General features: G+C 41.0%; 1 protein-coding gene across 1 annotated transcript in view; it reads left to right on the forward strand.

Annotated features, from left to right (window-relative positions):
- LOC145398064 (glutamate receptor ionotropic, delta-2-like) overlaps nt 1-12,975 on the forward strand; it is a 182,174-nt gene extending 169,199 nt beyond the window's left edge. The window contains exon 6 of the mRNA XM_080271021.1: nt 12,844-12,975. Coding sequence (XP_080127147.1) covers nt 12,844-12,975 — 132 coding nt within the window. The remainder of the gene's footprint in view (nt 1-12,843) is intronic.
- Nucleotides 12,976-19,559: the final 6,584 nt, after the last annotated feature.

The following is a 19,559-nucleotide window of genomic DNA, read 5'->3' on the forward strand; positions in this document are numbered from 1 at the left end:
GATACCTTCATTGGAAAGAGGAAGAGTTGGGGAGTCGTATGAGCTTTAATTTGATTCTCTAGCTATTATAGTTTGGTAGATATTAGGGTTTGAAGTAAGGGTATTTATTCCAAAACCTCAGAAATTGCCCTTAAGGAGAAGTGTGCAGCGGCCGTGACACCCCCAGCGGCTGAGGGCTAAAGACATTTCTTAACCTGTATATTTTCGGCCAGGTTACCATTATGTCGCTAATTGTGTCTGTATGTGTGTGTGTGTGTGTATATATAGATAGATAGATAGATAGATATGGATAGAGAGAGAGAGAGAGAGAGAGAGAGAGTGAGACAGATAGAGAGAGATTCAGCAGACTATCGTTTCACAACACTAGCCATTATGGAGCTATGGGCTGGATGGATATTGTCACTCATGCTTTGATAAACTTTGTATATCAAAGATCACCCACGAGTTGACTTAACATGGAAGTAATTTCCATTCTTACCGAGTAATACCAATGTCATATATAAATCAACAGTTCATGAGAGTAAACATGTAATGTGAGCCTGCCTGAACTTGGCATGATTGCCTTCGTCACAAACTCCCCAAAGTTGCCAGTTCTCACCTGACAACTTAATTGAATACATTTAAAGTCGATCAACTAAACTACATTCTTTTATGTGCTTAAAGTAAAATATTTTGAACATATTGACTCACTACATTGAGGAAACCTGCTCCATTATGATAAGTAAATCACAAAAGTTCATGAGCATAATGTCTTGTTTTGGGGACCAACCGTGTTCTTGGCCATCAACGTTCATGCTCTCATTATATGAATGAAATGAAAAATTCATATCCATGTATCTACAGTATCTGTGACTCTAATATAAAGTAATTTGATTGCAAGATGTTAGTTGACCTCAGGTGAAGACCTCATGCAAAGACGCGGTCACCCGCTACATAGCTCGAGAGGATGGTATGGAACATTAGCATGACGTCTCGTTTCCGGGACAATATTTCTCTTAGCTCAAACACCAATTAATCAGTGTGACTCATACTCTTTCCGAATTATTTCAACATATGAAACATTTTTATCGATATATCTATATGCAAAAGTAATATATATCAGTTTGAAATGCAAAAATTTTATTACAAATCAATTCAACATCGTCTGCACCAACCTCAAGCAGCACGAGTTAGACTTATTTGTCGCCTTCGATTTCAGCAGTCGTTTTCGTCATCCAATGTTTCTGGTTTTGAAAATTATACTTTTTTCATAAGTAACATTGCAACATTCACTTCAGCATTTGCCAGATGCAGCATTAATCTGTTTAAAAATTACGTGGTAGTTTTTTTCTTTATGCCTTTCAACTTTTGGGTTCGAAACCCCTAGACATTAAGGCATATATATATATATATATATATATATATATATATATATATATATATATATATATACACCATCAGACACACATACATACACACGTATGTATGTATGTATGTATATATATATATATATATATATATATATATATATATACACAGTGGGCTTGCCTACTGCGTGAGCTCAGAGTGCGCGAATCGCATTGTGCGCGAGTGACCAAAAATCATAACCAAAATCTTGAATGTGCGAATTTACCTCACAGAACGCGAGGTAGAGGCAAGGAGTGGCTCAAAAGCACCATTTTCTATTAGTACACGACCCCCACCTCCACACAACGCGCCAATAGTGACATAGAGGCTCGCGGGGAAGATGGTGAAAAGGAGTCTACAGTAAGATCTTGCCAATAACAACTTTGACAATAACGTTCTCGGCAATAACAGTAAGTTAGATTAGATACCTAGTTTCTATAATAATGATAGTTATTTCGTGAATACCAGTTGTTATACTGCCAATACATCCATAACAAGATGAGGAATGAAACAAACAAACAAGAAGAGATGAAGGAAATTGCCAAAGATGTGAGCAGTAGCGACGGGGAGAGGGAGGATCCTCCCCTCACCACTTCCACTGACTCGCCCGCCGCCATCCCCTCCTCCTCCACTGCCCCACCTGACTCACCAGTTGCCTCCCCCTCCACCTTCACAGCCCCACCTGCTTTACCTGGCATACATGCAACCCCCACCATAATGACTGTTGCTACATTCTAGAAGAAATATAACCTTTCGACAGGCCATAAATTTCATTGTAAAAGCCTGGAATAATACAACATTGGCAACCGTTAAACAAGCGTGGTGCAGCCGTGGTGGCGGCGGGGGCACTCTGTGTTGCTGCACCTCGGAACCCCTATTATTTCAGTCCATCAGGCCTGCTGTCTGCTGTTGTTAAGGTGACTGCTCATATTTTTGTTATTGTAACCATATCTGTAGTACAATGTCTGATTAATTTGACCTTTATTATGTCTCTAAGGGCCAAAAAGGTCCATAAGTAATTTATCCCATAAGATTATATATTATCAGTGCGCGAATTCACACTGCGCGAGGTCGTGGACCGCCCAATCTCTCACATACTGTACGAGCCCATTGTATATATATAAATACATATATATATATATATATATATAGATATATATATATATATATATATATATATATATATATACACTATATTTATAGATAGATAAATAGATAGATAGATAGATTTATATTTTTATATACATATATATTCATGCATACACACAGATCCATGCACATGTACACACACCATCATACACACGTATATATATATATATATATATATATATATATATATATATATATATATATATATATATATATATATATATATATATATATATATATATATTGCCAGACGCCTCAATCCCGTTTGGAGTGGCCACAAACAAATCGCCTCCAAGTCGCCCTGTCCCCCTAGTTCATTACAGGGCTAAGCGCCAAAATGGTCGCAAAGCACCTACATGCACCAACAAGTAGCAAAACCATCCCTTTATATGCTAGAAGTAAGAAAGTGCTTAGAAACAACCTACAAAGGGGTCAAAATCCGTGTTAAGTAGACATGTGTGTTGCGCTGTCATGCCACAAAGCAAAAAAAACTGTCCAGTTCAGCACTAGTGTTCAAGGCAGGCGACTGGGTCCAGAATTCCGCCAACCGTATGGTCAATTTTCCTGTGAGTTCATCCTGTCCTATGTTCCTTATGGTGTTGAAGTGAATGTGAGAGCATTACCGGGCTGTATCACAGCCCCTTTCCTTACCCCCCTTGAAGCTGCCCAATCAGATTGTAGGGTTGCACCCAATAAGCTGACACCTGACACTACTCCCACCAGCAGCTGTGTAGGGGAGAGAAGGGACAGGATTGTTCTCTCACCTGCCTTGTGGGTGCTTTCTCATTATTATTATAATATTTTTTAACCATTATTACTATTATTATTATTGCCATTGTGTTTGTGAAGTTACTGGTACTCGTAACTGTGAGTTAATTCAGGTTATGTGTTTTTTTTATTTTTTATTTTTTTTTTGTCATCAAGGTTACAGGGGTTTTCTAATAATGTCCTCATACATTGAATGCTGTCTTACTTTTTTATTATTATAAACAATATAATACTTTATTATGTTTTTCTTGATATTTGTGATGTGGCTCGTGTTTATTGGTGGTTAAAAACTCCGAGAAAAACACGCACAAAGTTTCCGACCTTTAAACTGCAATTATTGTGAAAATAATAATACTTATGTCATAGAACTTTGATTTTATTGCACAGTATGGCACTCCTGGGACATTATCCTAATATATGATTGGCCTCTTATGATGTATTTCTGTAGTTATTAGTAGGATCAAAATATTTTCTTAGCCGATCGGTCAAACAGTGGGGGGCAATATTCTTCTTCTTCGCACAATATCATCATGAGTAATGAAAGATAGTGCAAAATAGAGGTTATTACAATAAAGGAAATACCATAAGCTACATTCAAAAAATAACACATCAAAATAACACAAGGAGTTACCGAGATATCAAAGTTTTAAAACTACCAGACTTTAAACTCAATTTCTGGCGTTTTGTTGTTTTGGCGCTTAGATTGGTAATGAAATCAGCGTCTCATATATATATATATATATATATATATATATATATATATATATATATATATATATGGTGATACATACACACACCATCATACACACATACATACACATGTGTGTGTGTGTGTGTGTGTGTGTGTGTGTGTGTGTGTGTGTGTGTGCATGTGTGTGTGTGTATATATATATATATTAAAAATTATGATTTATTTTTATCTTATTTTATTTTTTATTTTAACGTTTTGCATATTATGTTAGAAAAAAACATAGATATCTAAAATGAAAACCTTGAAACTGATAACCTAACAGACAAATTGCTAACCTATACTAAATCCTAAAGATTAAGATCTGTAAACCTATGCTAATGTTAAAAATACCCCGACCAAGAGAACATCACTGACTGCAGATATGTGAAGCCTTTCTACATTACGTACCTGCACTCATCACCTGGTTACTGTCAGCTAGGGCACAAACTAATGTAGGGGACATCAATATATGAAAGAGAACCAGACGAATGAAAAACATTTCCGTATGCCTCGGCTGTCGGCCCTAATTACAATTACTTATACGATGTGGTATAAAAAGTTTACATATATACAAACAGTAATGGATCTCACCCAACAGAACACCATCAACTGAAAATGCCCAATACCTTTCTACACTGCCCACTTGCACTCATCAGCTGGACACTGTCAGGAGAGGAACGGAGTTTAATATAGGGGACATCAATATTAGAAAAATGGGCGTCCGGAGGGGGGGCAGTTGCCCCCCTTGGAATTCCAGAGTGCCTCAGTTCGTGTTCAAGGATGATTGAGTGATTTGAGTCGATTAATGCATTCTGTCATTTTATGCATTTAATGTAAAGCCATATAACTCATGTAAGTATATGCCTATGCCTATTTATAGTGTGCATAGTTTGATATGTTATAACCGCACATATATGTATAATTTCTTTTATTTTGCTCCCCCCCTTACAAAAAATCCTGCGGACGCCCCTGATTAGAAGTAGATCAGTCGGAAGCAGGAAGTATTTCAAATACATCATGTGCTAATCCTACATAAAAATACAATATGTATATTATTTACAGTCGATAAAAACCATAACTATACAGTAAAATGTCACATCACTCTGATCAGTCCAGTCTCTCTCAAGAAAACCATTAATTTATCAGTCATGACAATATCCCTATCACCCAGGATGGTGGAAAGGGTGAAGGGGATGACTGCTGAGCTGCAGTAATTTATGTGTGTAGCACGTTCATCAATAAATCGCCACCAGCGCAGGATGACATGACTGATAGATGACACTGCATCACAGGTGTCAGAGTGCGGTGGAAATCCTTTTTCAATGTACGGCACCATGAGGGTGACAAATGCGCAGTTCATTCTAAGTCTGGCCAAATTATTTTTCTCCAGGCGACTGGAGCGGTTGGCAGTGTGCCAGTCGCTGAGGTGTCGATTGCACGTTTGGATGTTTAGTCTGGTCTGCTGATCTTGCCACAGATTTATTTATTTCTTTCAGAGAGATAGACTCGACAGTAGGTCATGAGGAACGAGTTCCACAGCCGACTTTGCAAGTAAGTAAGCCTGCTTAATGCCATAAATACGACAATGGCCAGGCACCCAAATCTGCGCGAAGGACTTATCGGACGAATGCAACTTAATAACAATGCGGGCCTCAGTCTCATTAGAATCCGTAGTGCAACAAGCAATTGCCTGATGGGCTGATTTGGAATTCGAAATATGACAAATGAGTCATGCCTAGAGTTTAAAGCATAGTCTATGGCTTTGTCAATCGCAAAAAGTTCGGATGTAAATATAGAGGTATGAGTCGGCAGCTGATACCTGAGGGCACATTCGGTTGACCGTACACTAGCATCCACACATTCACTCCACTTAGAGCCATTGGTGTACAATTGGTGGGACCCCAAATGACGAACGATGCTGTTACGAAACAAGTGGTGGACCTCCACTTCCGGCGCCTAGGTCCTTGGTGCTAGGAGCCATGAAACAGTAAAGCCAGGTGGCTCCCAAGGTGCTAAATTTTTAATCACCAACTTGTCACAGTCACTGAGGTCCACACCAAGCTCCTGGGTCTGTAAGTGGAGATGTATGGCACATGGCCAATGCACCCCCCAAAGAAGATGATGGTACTGATGCAGGGGGGTACAGGACACATTGCCTTTATTTCTCTTTCTTGATGTTCTTAGGCCATAAGACAAGGCCAGGTGGTCACGGCGAATATGGAGGGGAGGCACATTCACCTCCACTTCCATTCGAGCAACAAATGTACACCAGACGGCTCTAAGACACATTCACAAACATTTATTCTGGAACACATCCAACCTCCTCAGTATGGCATCAGATACCGAGCCATACACCTGCACGGCATAGTCTAGCTTTGATCAAATATGGGACTCATACATCATTTACAAAAATTTTCTGTCAGTACCCCATGTAGTACCTACTAGGTACTTGAAGACATTTAATGGTTTATCACAGTGAGTAAGTAAATTATTGACATGAATTTTAAAGTTCAAATGATGATCAAAATGTGCGCCCCCAAACTTTACAGAATTCTCAAAAGATACCACCTGATTATCCAAAGTCAAAAACAAATTAGGTACGTTACGATTTGTGAAAACTACAGCGGCACACTTAGGTGTGGAACTCTTAACCCAACATGTCCCATCGACATACATAGGTGCCCAAACGTTTTGTCACTGTGACTCCCGTTGACATTTATAAACACACCACAATGGCAAGGTCCGTCATTTGCACATTTTTCAAATTTCGTGCATGATTTTTGGTACGTATACATGGGACACCTTCCTCTATCTGAGGCCAGGTGGGGACAATGCCTTACCCCACATAACCTCCCCCCTCCATACATCATTGTCTTGGCAACTCACCTGTTACCAGTGACCTAGCCAGTGAAGACATGTGCCACGGTACAAAATTCAAGGCCAGAGTGATTCCCCAATCAATGACAATGTGCAGGACAAAGTTTACGTAGTGTTAGAGGAAGAATGATCAGAAGTGATGAGCAGGTAACATTGCCATAAAAGGTGCAGTGTGTTGATGTGCTTGGTGAGTGAAAGAACGCTTATATTGCCTATATTACTGTGTGAAAACACATATAATTTTGTACTACATATAAATTCATACGAAATAAATAAATATCTATGTATTATGAGTGGTTTGGAATAGTTACCCCTCCCATAGCAAACATCTTTTCTGGAGCTGGGCTTGATAGAACACGGTACCAGGTGAGGGTAGGGCCACCTGTACCAGGCATTTATAGGCTCAGGTGAGCAGTTTCTCTCTGAATCTTCGATGTTTCTCATAAAAAAACGGAGATTTTAGAAAAAAAAAATCTACCGGGATTGGGGGAGTTCACTGGTGAAAAATCTGCCTGGACACAGCTGGTTAAATCCCCATTGCAAGGCCTATTGGTGGACGAAGTCAAGGGCTGCTTGAATTGGCCCAGCTAAAATTGTACATTACGGAAAGAGAGCCATATTGCACAATTGTCAGCATAGAGTGAGTATTTAAGATGCATCGGGATGGGAGCTGATGACAGAATATTATTTATCATAATATCGAATAAAGTGTGACTAAACACACTTCCCTGTGGCACCCCATTTTCCTTGATAAATATATCCGATGTTACGTTATGGAGCAATTTGACAGAAAAAGTCCTGTTCCTTAACCTGTGGATTCCGCAATTACCTTTTTTGATCCCACCCCAAAGTGTGCAAAAAATGAAGGAAAAACAGATTTTTTTTGTTTTTATTTATTATAAACTTGAAGATATACATCAAGGGCATCATCTGGTGAAAGGAAAAAATCTCTCTCTCCGTCTTTGTTTGAGCCGTGCGTAAGTTTACTTATGGGAAAATTGAAAAAATGAAAAAAATATAAATTTTTATTGTTTTTGTTTATTATAAAGAAACAATGTCTCTCTCTCCGTCTTTGTGTAGTGCCATGCATAAGTTTGCGTAGGGGTCGAGTTGTTTACAGTGATGCATGGCCAGCACAGCATGAGCTGTGGCTTACAATGCGATGCTACCCACCCTGAGCTGTGGGTCACAATCCACAGCCAAATTACCTCTTAAACTATAAGCATAGAACTTCATTAGTATACCGTGTTGCCAGGTCATGTCATAGGCTTTATGGATGTCCAAGAACACCCCTATCATGAATTCTTTATTGGCAAATACCTCTGCAATACAATGCTCCAAATTCATTAACCTGTAACATCCCAGCTGATTTTTCACCACTGACCTCCCCCCAATCCCGGCAGATTTTTGAAAAGTTTTTTGTTTTTGGCTAGAACCTCCGCTTTGTATGAGAAACATGGGAAAATGCAAAAAAAGGGCTCAGCTGAGCTTATACTTGTGTTATACAGGTGTCCTTACGAATACCTGGTACCATCTTCTGTGGGCCTTGCTTCAGAGATAACATTTTCTATGGGAGGGGTAACTATTCCAAACCACTCAAAATAAGTTAGATATTTATTTATTTGGTACGAATTTATATATAGTGCAAGAGTATATTGGTTTTCAGACAATAATATAGGCGATATAAGCATTGTTTCATTCACCAAACACATCAAAATACAGCACCCTCCTTTACAATGTTACTACCCCATCACTTCTGCCTGTTTCTTCCTCTGGATTGTTTCTTCCTTTGCCCTCCACCTCGAGAATCACTTTCGCCTTGAATTTCGTCATCAGAGAGACCGTGGCAGGACGTCTTTACTGGCCAGGTTACTGCTAACAGTTGAGTTGCTGAGAAAAATGGTGTGTGGGGGGGAGGGGGGTCAGGAGGGGCCAGGCGGTATCCCTGCCTAATGGCGGATAGAGGAAGGTCTCCCACATGTGCCTACCAAAAATTACCCGTGAAACTTGAAAAATTTGCAAATGACGGGCCTCGCAATTGCAAAACGTATGGATACGTAATCGGGTGTCACCATGACAAAAGGTGATGACGTATCCATACATCAACGGGATGCCTCACGTTAAATAACCTAGTGAACTCCTGTATTTACTGAAAACACATTGTTGATCATTTAACAAAGTCTTCGACTCTAAAACAAAAAGAAGCCTATTGTTAACCATTCGTTCCATGACCATACATAGACAAGAAGTCAACACAATAGAATGAATTGAAGTGGGATTCATAAGATAACCAGCCTCTTTGGGTATCAGTATGATGTAAGCAAAGTGCCAGAGTTTGGGAACATTCAGGAACAATGCCAACATCTAAATCTGGTTGTCCTGATTGAGATGCTGGATCATACCGTATGTGATGATGTCTGGTCCTGGGATGGTGTCTTTACAGATTTTAAGAGCAAGGATCAGTTCATATCGCAAAAACTCTTGGTTGTGCGGGAAGTCTACGTCTTCTGTGGCAAAGTCTAATATCTGTAGCTCAGCCTAACATTTATGATGTTGAAAACACTGATCAAATTGGCTGAGCTACTTACATGAGAAACACTCCCGGCGAGGATGTTAGCAACGTCCAGGGGATCGTTGTAGATGCCCAGGGAGGGTTGGGTGTTTATGATTTAATATTTTAATAGTGGACCAGACTTTACTGAGTGGAGTTGATCAACTCACCATGGACACAAAAGACTGCCAGGAGTTATGTTTCGCTCTTCTTGTTGTTCTCCTTGCCACAGACAGTGTCTGTTTGTATGCATTAAATTTCCTGTAGGCTTACTATAAAAAAATCCATTATCTCCTATTGCGTTTCCTTAATGCTTGTCGGCAATCCAGCATCCACCAATGTGCTCTGTGCTTTGTATGAAATATAGAAGTCTTGGGAATAGAAGCCTCAGCTGTGTGTATTATGGAATTGGTAAGATTTTCGACCAGAACATCTATGATCTCCCCAGATAGTTTGAAATTGGCGATCCTTGAGAAGCTTCCCCAATCTGCCTTCTTGTAGTTAAATTTTGGGGTTGAAGGTCCAAAACAATGTCGCTTGTACAAGAAAGACAGATGGGTAAATGATCACTTTCCAAGGAGTTGTCATAAGGGTCCCATGAGAAATCTTAATGTGTAGCTGGGGAGGCCAGAGATAAGTCAGTAGCCGAAAAGTTACCAGTACGATCATCTACATGAGTCACTTTACCATCATTCAGATGGCTACTTGCTCCCCATGACCATCGATCCTCAAGCTACCCCATTGATAATGATGGTCATTGAAGTCCTCCAACACTAACTTATCCCCAGGCAGATGTTCAAACAATGAATTCAAAGCATCATTATTAATGGGGCCATGTAGTAGGGATGTCAGTTTGAGAGTTGGATTGGACAAGAGACTGAGATGGAAAGGTAGAGTGCATGGCATGAGAAACTGGTTCAGGGTCAGTCTGTGTTTCAACAGAGCACATCACGGAACGGGACATCACCGTCGAAGTATAGGACCTATTCGGCGTAGGAGTTGCATGCAACTCCTTCACCTTTTTCCTTGCTTTGTAGTAGGAGATGCCCTCAGTTGCCTTCACCACACAGACCTCTTTCTCTTCCTTCCACTTGGGACAATCCCTAGAGGAAGTTGAGTGAGCATTCTTGCAATGAAAGCAACAAGCCATCTCCAGTGTGCAGTGTCCAGCATCATGACCCTGTGTTGCACATTTGCTACACACTGGTTGTGAAACCCAATAAGTCTTATCTGTATGTCCATAGAGTTTTCAAACATCTAAGAGGACTAGGAATATATGGTCTTACGTTAAGAATTTCGTAACCAACTGTGACCCGTGAAGGGAGTGCAACCTTGCCAAAAATCAGTACAATTGTTGCAGTCTTCTTCCTTATGCCTTCCGTGAATCTGGTGATAAATCTTTCATCTGTGACATCTTGCATAGCAAGTTCACATATGATATCGTCCTCTTCCATGGCCATGAGATCCCTGCAAGTGATAACTCCTTTGCAGGAATTTATGGAAACCTGGATCTTTGACTTGATGTCATAACAATGACACTTGCGTAGCTTTAACAAGTCCTGTACCTTAGAGGAATTGAAATTCTTTACAAGGAGGTCTCCATTTGCAATTTTTTTTTTACCTGTTCCACTTCCCCTGCCCAGCCATGAGTGACTTTCTTGATAATAAAGGGATGTCTCCATTTGCAAGTTTTTTTTTACCTGTTCCACTTCCCCTGCCCAGCCATGAGTGACTTTCTTGATAATAAAGGGATGTCTCCATTTGCAAGTTTTTTTTTTTACCTGTTCCACTTTCCCTGCCCAGCCATGAGTGACTTTCTTGATAATAAAGGGATTGAGACTGCTCAAGTGAGTATAACCAAGAGCATGAAGGATTACAAACGGCACATCGTTTACAGAGACGTCCAGCGGGGTTCATGTCTGGGGACGTTCAGTCTGGGGGTGGTAAATCAGTCTATCCGTCAGGATGTCGTCAGGGCCATCTCCCCCCCTGAAGGGGGGGGGAGGCAGCAGGGGCGTCCGCCATAGTAACCACCCCTTACGGGGGAAGTGAGAAGGAGGAGGAAAGATGAGCAAGGGATAAACAATCCGGGACCAAACAACTAAGGCTGAGATTGCCCTCTCAAACCATTCCAGGGAGGCCCGACCATATTAATTCATGCTCCAGAGCGACCAGTGGGGCGGAACCTCTGTGGGCAGAAGGCAAAGACAATCACAGTATATAGTAACGGACACCTACTGTGCCTAGCTATCAGGAAGGGGATGAATGTGAAAAACTATCTAGCTTAATGTCACCAGAAAGGTGACAAAAAAAAAAAAAAAGCTAATTGCCAGTGAGGCAGCCCTGAAAGCTGGAGGAAAGAGCAGAGTAAAACACGTCTGAGCTCCCTGCGACCATGCATCATAGTCCCACACGGTAGGAGTTTCAAAATAATCATGCAGCGAGACTTGTAATATGTGATGAATGCTATCACACCACTTGTCATTTTATGTATTTTAGTAACCGTTCTGCAATATTTTTCTGAGTAAATCATGTCAAGCAAACTTGTATAATAACTAATGATTACATTATTGCAGATTTTATGTATTGTTCATTAATAATTAACAAGGAAGGGATTTTAGAAGGCATGCAACTGTGTGTCAGGAAGTGGCGACCGATTTCAATTGACTTACCAGGTGAACACTGGCAACTTTTGGGAGTTTGTGGCCAAGGCACTACACTGGCAGCGATACCATATTTAGCAAGGAAGGAAGAAACAATATCCGTCTGTGAAAGAGAGAGAGAGAGAGAGAGAGAGAGAGAGAGAGAGATCTGCAAATGAGGCACAGAAGGGAAGGGGGTGTCCACGAGAAAAAGGAAAGTGATGTAGAGCTTAGGCCTGTCTGTTGTCTACGGGTGGGAAGTGGCACAGCGCATACACTGCTATGGCAGGTGTAGTGTAGTTGTATATGGGAGCTGCACTGTACAGTGGCGGTGACAGCTGGAGCACCGCGCAAGGCTGGTAGCCAGTTCGTCTGCCTGGAGCTGGTGCTGTTGGGTAGGACGTTATCATGAAGCAAACAGGTCTATTTCTCCCCCTCACTTCTACTAGATTAAACATTGGCATAGATTTTTTTCAAAGAATGAAGTCCTTGTCTAAAACAAATAAGGGATTGCTTGGTTTTCCATATTGCTCGTCTAAACATATAAAAATAAACCTGTTGAGCTGTTGCTGCGAACAACAAACATTTCTTTTTGATATTATCATGCCATGAACTTATTTCTTTACTCTCAGCTTAACACTGTACTAGATATATTCCCTTAAAAAATGAACGGTAATTCCAGGCATGATACAGGTTATGTGTGTGTTAAGCAAGTGAGTCTTGGCATGTAACTGTCTCAGGTTCGTGGTGACGGGGTGCTGAACCTGGGACAAATACAGGGCGCCTTCTTCGTGCTGGCGCTGGGCCTGGTTGCTTCCTCTCTCGCCCTGATGTTGGAGCACCTCGTCTGGCCAGGTGTAGATTGGCCCTAAACCTTCCTCCATCCTGAATCACTCCAGTCTTCGGTCCACCATGCCTCACCTTAGCCGTCCCTCCATCCTCTCTCACCCCAGCCCTCCCTTCACGCTGCCTCATGCTAGCCTTTGCTCCATCCTGCCTCTCCTCAGCCCTCCCTCCACCTTGCCTCACCCCAGCCCTCCATCCACCCAGCCTCTCATTATCCTGCCACCACCATGTCACTCCCCAGCCTTTCCTCTTCTGTCCCTCAGTCCAGCACTCCCTCCATCCTGCCTCATTCCATCCTTCAAGTTCACCTTTCCTCCCACTCCACACCAAAAAACTTTCTAGCAGGGGCAGGTACAGATATGAATTTGCATGTTTATTATCCATTCAAGTGGCCTCACTGGAAGAGAGTGGATGCAGACTAGTACTTCTGTGGACTACAGTGACTCTCATGTCCTGCTCGCAACCAGCCACGCACTCTAGTCTGGTTTGGACGCGTGACCTTACCCGAGCTATCCTCGTCATTTGTTTTTGTCTCTCCAAACCTCCCCGTTCTGAACCTGTCTGGGTGTCCCGATGGGACTTTGATAGGGCAAACTGGGATGGATTTAGAAATTATCTTGCTGACATTCCATGGCAGTCTTTCTTCTCTAGTGATGCCATTTTCACCCAGTCCCACATTTGCAACTTAATACTAGCTGGTATGGATTTATTCATACCGAGTCAACAGTTCACTAAAAAATCGAACTCTCCAAAATGGTTTGAAGGCACCTGTGACAGAGCAACAGCCTAAAAGTCATCAGAATATAACTCTAACTTAAAATAAAAAACATCTGAATCACTCTCTCAAATTATAATTGCTAGAAATCATGCAAAAGCTGTATTAAATCTAGCTAAATCAAACTTTCTTCAAAAGCAAACATCAAAACTACTTAGGAATCCTATGATGACAATAGAATATTCTGGTCAACTCTTAATTCTTTCAATAATAAATTTAACGAGCCATCTTCCATTCCCCCACTAAAATCTTCAGATGGCAACACTACAAATGACCCGCGTGGGAAAGCAGATATTTTTGCCAGTACATTTCCCAGAAACTCTACCATAGACGATACCACCAGAATGGCCCGGTACTAGAACTTGACTCTCCCGAAATTTACCCACTTAAAATACAGACAAGATACATGAAACCCATCCTAGACAATTTACCTACCAACAAAGCTCCAGGCCCAGATGGAATTCCGCCAATTCTTCTGAAAAAGTGTTCCCCTGAACTTGCCTCTGTTCTAGCTAAATTATTCAGACAATGCATACGTACTGTTTTATTCGCAAATTCATGGAAAGAAACCAATATCCACCCAATTCCGAAGAAAGGAAGTTCCCCTGAACCCTCTGATTACAGACCAATAGCTGTCACATCTTCTCTTGGTAAGGTATTTGAAATTTTAATTAATAAGCACATTGTTAAACATCTTGAATCCAACAACTTAATTAGTGATAGACAACATGGTATTCGCCACGAAAGATCCACCATTGACATACTCAATCTCCTAACTCATACCATCCAGCAATCAATTGATCTACATAGAGAAACTCATGCAGTAGCTCTTGATATTTCTAAAGCTTTCGACAGAGTATGGCACTGTTCCCTGCTGTCCAAACTCCCTTGCTATGGACTAACGTCTTTTGTTCCTTTGATTTCTTCATATCTTAGTGACAGGAAAATAAGAGTAAAAGTAGATGATGTATATTCCAATTTCCAATCAGTTAACGCCGTCGTGCCGCAGGGGTCAGTTCTGGTGCCAACCCTATTCCTGGTTCATATTAATGATCTCTTATCTGTCACCCACAATCCCATCCATTCATACGCAGATGACTCAACACTACATAGTTCATTCAGACACCCATTTACAAAGTCTGATATCTCTACCTCTCAACTCAGTACAGCCATCTCCATAAATCAAGACTTATCTACAATCAGTGAATGGGGACAAAACAACCTTGTCTCTTTTAATGCTAGTATAACTAAATATATACAGTTTACTAATTGACAGATATTGCCAGATTCGTACATTACCTTCAGTGACACTAAAAATTCCATCTCCAAGAGTACTGAAATTCTTGGCATCTCACTTAACAATGCTCTCAGCTGGACCTCTCATGTTAGATCACTTGCTAAAACCGCCTCAAAGAACCTAGGATTATTGTACAGAGTACGTAATTTCGACACTGATGGCAGTTGGCTATAATTTATAAGAGTCATGTGCACTATCAGCTTGAATATTGCTCACGCTTGTGGAATGGATGTGGAGAGGTTGCATTAAAACAACTAGATAAAATTCAGAACAAAGCTGTTAGAATTATTAACAACCCTACCTTTACAAATAAACTACCTCCCCTGCAAGTAAAAAGGATTGTTCCCTCTCGTGCATTATTTTACAGAAATTTTTTTGGCAAATGTTCAGACGAAGTTGCGTCCATGGTGCCACCTCTCCATGCCTTCCCTCGTGCTACTCGGGAATCTGGTAGCGCTCATGACTGGAATGTCACTCAGCCATATTGCAGAACTTCTGCCAATCTGAATTCTTTCATTCCCCGAAGTGCATCTCTCTGGAACTCGCTTCCCCAGAGTTGTTTCCCTCCAAATTTCAACCCACAGCTGTTCAAGTCTAACTGTTACAGATATTTTATGAACAGAGGACACCAGTAATCTGGTGTATGGATTATTATTTTTTTCATTTGTTTTTCCTTCCTCCATTCTGTTATTAAAAAAAAATAAATAAATATCTGGTAAACTGTGTACCACCTTCTTTTGACCTTTTCTCTAAATACACGCCCACGTGTGCGTGTGTGTGTGTGTGTGTGTGTGTGTGTGTGTGTGTGTGTGTGTGTGTGTGTGTGTGTGTGTGTATCATTCCTTCAGCGTCATACGTGGAAGGTCATTGAATTGCACCTCCTCCAATGATTGTAGAAATTTGCTTTAGGTTGTACTGTTGACAATGGAAGTAATGATGGTGATGACTGTCTTCCCATCTTACCTGCTTTGGAAAACATGGCCGGTAGGACAAACAACATGCATCTCTTGGTTGCAGTGTTGCTTGTATTATTAGAGAAATAATGACAGTGTTGGTAGAGCGCGAGAAAGTAATGGCTGTAACAGCATGAAAATAATAGCAATTCATGTTGTCTAAACCATTTTGTAAGCTACAGTAAATGGGAGTTAGCAGAAGACAATCCCCGTGTTATCTAATATACTATAGCACTAGCCGTGTGTGAGTGTGTGAGTGTGTGTGTGTGTGTGTGTGTGTGTGTGTGTGTGTGTGTGTGTGTGTGTGTGTGTGTATTTGGGGCAGCTGAAACTACGCATTCAAATCGCACCCAAATTGGCATAAAATCTAACAAAAAATTCGCTGATGTGAAAAAACTTGGTCCCATCACGATTCAAAAACTTTTACTATACTTACTGAGCTATCACATAATGACAAAAAAACGACGCTCCCGGTGCCCGGTATAAGATCTCCGTACAATTTTTTGCCCGTTGCAATGCCTAAAATATATTATAGCAGCGCGAGAGCCCTCCGCATGAGCAAGTGCGAAGGGCCCAAAGGGCCCACGAATACTTGGCGGCTAATATATATATATATATATATATATATATATATCTTTCCGTCCTTCATTCTTTCCTCCTCCTTCTGCCTGTGGGTGACTCTACACTAAGTGAAAAGCCTATGATTTCCTGTACTTCAGGAAACCATTTACTACGCTGGGTGGTATTCATGTAACCAAATTTTGGCGCCTAGTGGTTTATTGGGTAATTATTGTGCTCCAGTCGGATTGAGACGGGGAAGGTTTATGTCCAAGGAGTGGTTGGGGTTGATTGCTTATGTAATGCCACTCAGGGATGAGTGAGGCTGGTCACTCTCATCTTAAATGTACGAACTAACTGCCTAGCCCCTGGCTTCTATGCTCCTCATGGATCAATGTAGGATTGATGGATATATATATATATATATATATATATATATATATATATATATATATATATATATATATATATATATATATATATATATATATAGGTGAAAAGGTTGCGAAAGGGAGAGTCTGGGAAGGAAGAACGAGTAAAAGCAGAGGATGGAAGGATGTTAATTGAGATGGATGCAGTAAGGAAGACATGGGCAGAGTATTTTGAAAGATTGTTAAATGTAGAGAAGGAAAGGGTGGCTGAGATTGTGGCAGATAGAAGGGTGCAAGGAATAAATGTGTTGGGAGAGTTGAATGATTCTTTGATCACGAAGGAGGAAGTGGAGAAGGCAGTAAAGGAGATGAAAACAGGGAAAGCTGCAGGTATGGATGGGTGTGCTGTGGAATGCCTGAAGGGTGGTGGAGTGACTATTGTTGACTGGTTAGTAAGATTATTGAATGTGTGCTTTGAGAAAGGTATGGTGCCAATTGACTGGGCAAGTGCTTGTGTGGTCCCGTTGTATAAAGGCAAGGGTGATAAGTATGAATGTACTAGCTTTAGGGGTATAAGTCTGTTGAGTGTTGTAGGTAAAGTGTATGGTAGAGTGTTAATTATGAGAGTTAGAGAGGGTACAGAGGGAGTGATTAGTGATGAGCAGTGTGGTTTTAGGAGAGGGAGGGGATGCGTTGATCAGGTGTTTGCTGTGAGACAAGTGTGTGAAAAGTATTTAGCGAAAGGCAAGGATGTGTTTTGGGCATTTATGGATTTAGAGAAAGCGTATGATAGAATTGATAGGGAGGCTTTGTGGACTGTTTTAAGATTGTATGGACTTGATGGTAGGTTACTAAAAGGGGTGAAAAGTTTTTATGTCAGTAGTAGAGCGTGTGTAAGAGTGGGAAATGCTGTGAGTGATTGGTTTCCCGTGAGAGTGGGGCTGCGACAGGGATGTGTGATGTCGCCTTGGTTGTTTAATATTTACATGGATGGTGTTGTAAGGGAGGTGAATGCAAGAGTTTTTGGTGGTCTGAGTCTGGTAAATGTTGATGGAGGAGAGTGGAATCTGAAGCAGCTGCTGTTTGCAGATGATACTGCACTGGTGACTGATTCAGAGGAGAGATTGAGACAGTTGGTAGAGGAGTTTGGAAGGGTGTGTGAAAGGAGGAAATTGAAAGTAAATGAGAATAAGAGTAAAGTGATGAAGTGTACGAGGTTGATAGATGGTAGGGGGATGAATATAGTTTTGAATGGTGAGTTGCTTGAGGAGGTAGATTGTTTAAAATATCTAGGGTCACATGTTGCTGTGGATGGAAGAATAGATGCAGAAGTGAAGTTTAGAATAAATGAAGTAGGAAAGGTGCTGGGAGGAATGAAAAAAGTGTTTAAATGTCGTTCGCTTAGAATGGATGTAAAGAGAAGGCTGTATGAGGGTGTTGTGGTACCAACTGCATTATATGGGGCTGAAACATGGAATATGGATGTAGCAGAGAGGAAAACTTTGAATGTAATGGAGATGAGATGTCTGAGGAGTATGTGTGGAGTGACGCGTATGGATCGAGTGCGAAATGATGAAGTGCGAAGGAGAACTGGAGTTGTTCGGGAGATGGCTGGTAGAGTTGAGCAGAGGGTGTTGCAATGGTTTGGGCATATGGAGAGAATGGATAATGAGCGATTGGTGAAAAAGATAACTAGATCTGATGTGAGAGGTGTAAGACTGAGAGGAAGACCACGAATAGGATGGATGGACAGTGTGAAGAGAGCGCTGGATGCGAGAGGGATGTCTGTTGAGCAAGGAAGAGTGACTGTGCGTGACAGAAATAAATGGAGAGAAATTGTGAATGAATAAGTGATGACGCAGCCCTGAGGGGATATTCTCCCGCATTTGGTCTGATCAGCTAGTCAGGTCAGGTGCGGGTAAGGGGATGGGTCTGTTATGATGTGGCAGGGGTAAACCAGTTCTGCTGTCGGGCCCTGCTGTGGATGTCACTGACTGCATTGCGCAGTTGACCCTTGTGCGGTGTGATTCGGTGAGGATCTGTCCGTTCTCCCCTTTGGGGCTAAGATGCGAATGAATGTGTTTGAATGGATGAGTAAGTGGAGAGTGAGTCGTCCTGTCTCGGCTACCTCCCTTTCCTTGGGGGAAGCAGCCTAGGTATATATATATATATATATATATATATATTGATTGATAGATAGATAGATAGTGTTACGGAACAGAGAAAACTGTCCCGCAAAGTTCCAGGTTCAAAACAAAAGAGTTAGGTAAAATTATAAAGTTAAAGTTTAATGATGAAACTAACAACTAAACATTCAGGACTCATAAGGATAATGTAATGGCAAAAAACAGGTTAAATATATGGTTAACTGCAATAGCCTCTATTAACACGAAATTAGCAAGTGTAAATTTATCTAAGTCAGCCCTGATAAAATGAGAAAATCGGATAATGCTCAGTGAATGCAAGATATGCTATTACAGATACAAAATATTATTACTACTGGCTGACACCAAAAACACATGAATCACGAAAACCTCACCAGGCCTACGAATTAACACCCCATGCTACACAGTACAAGAAAAAATGCAATAACACTTATACTGAAATTACACAGCTGCTGGATGGCTGGAGACTTCCTGAGCACTCACAATAATAA

Source organism: Coenobita brevimanus, chromosome 44 (genome assembly GCF_032717465.1).
Source record: "Coenobita brevimanus isolate Jiangsu-jjx chromosome 44, ASM3271746v2, whole genome shotgun sequence".
Lineage (NCBI taxonomy): Eukaryota > Metazoa > Arthropoda > Malacostraca > Decapoda > Coenobitidae > Coenobita > Coenobita brevimanus.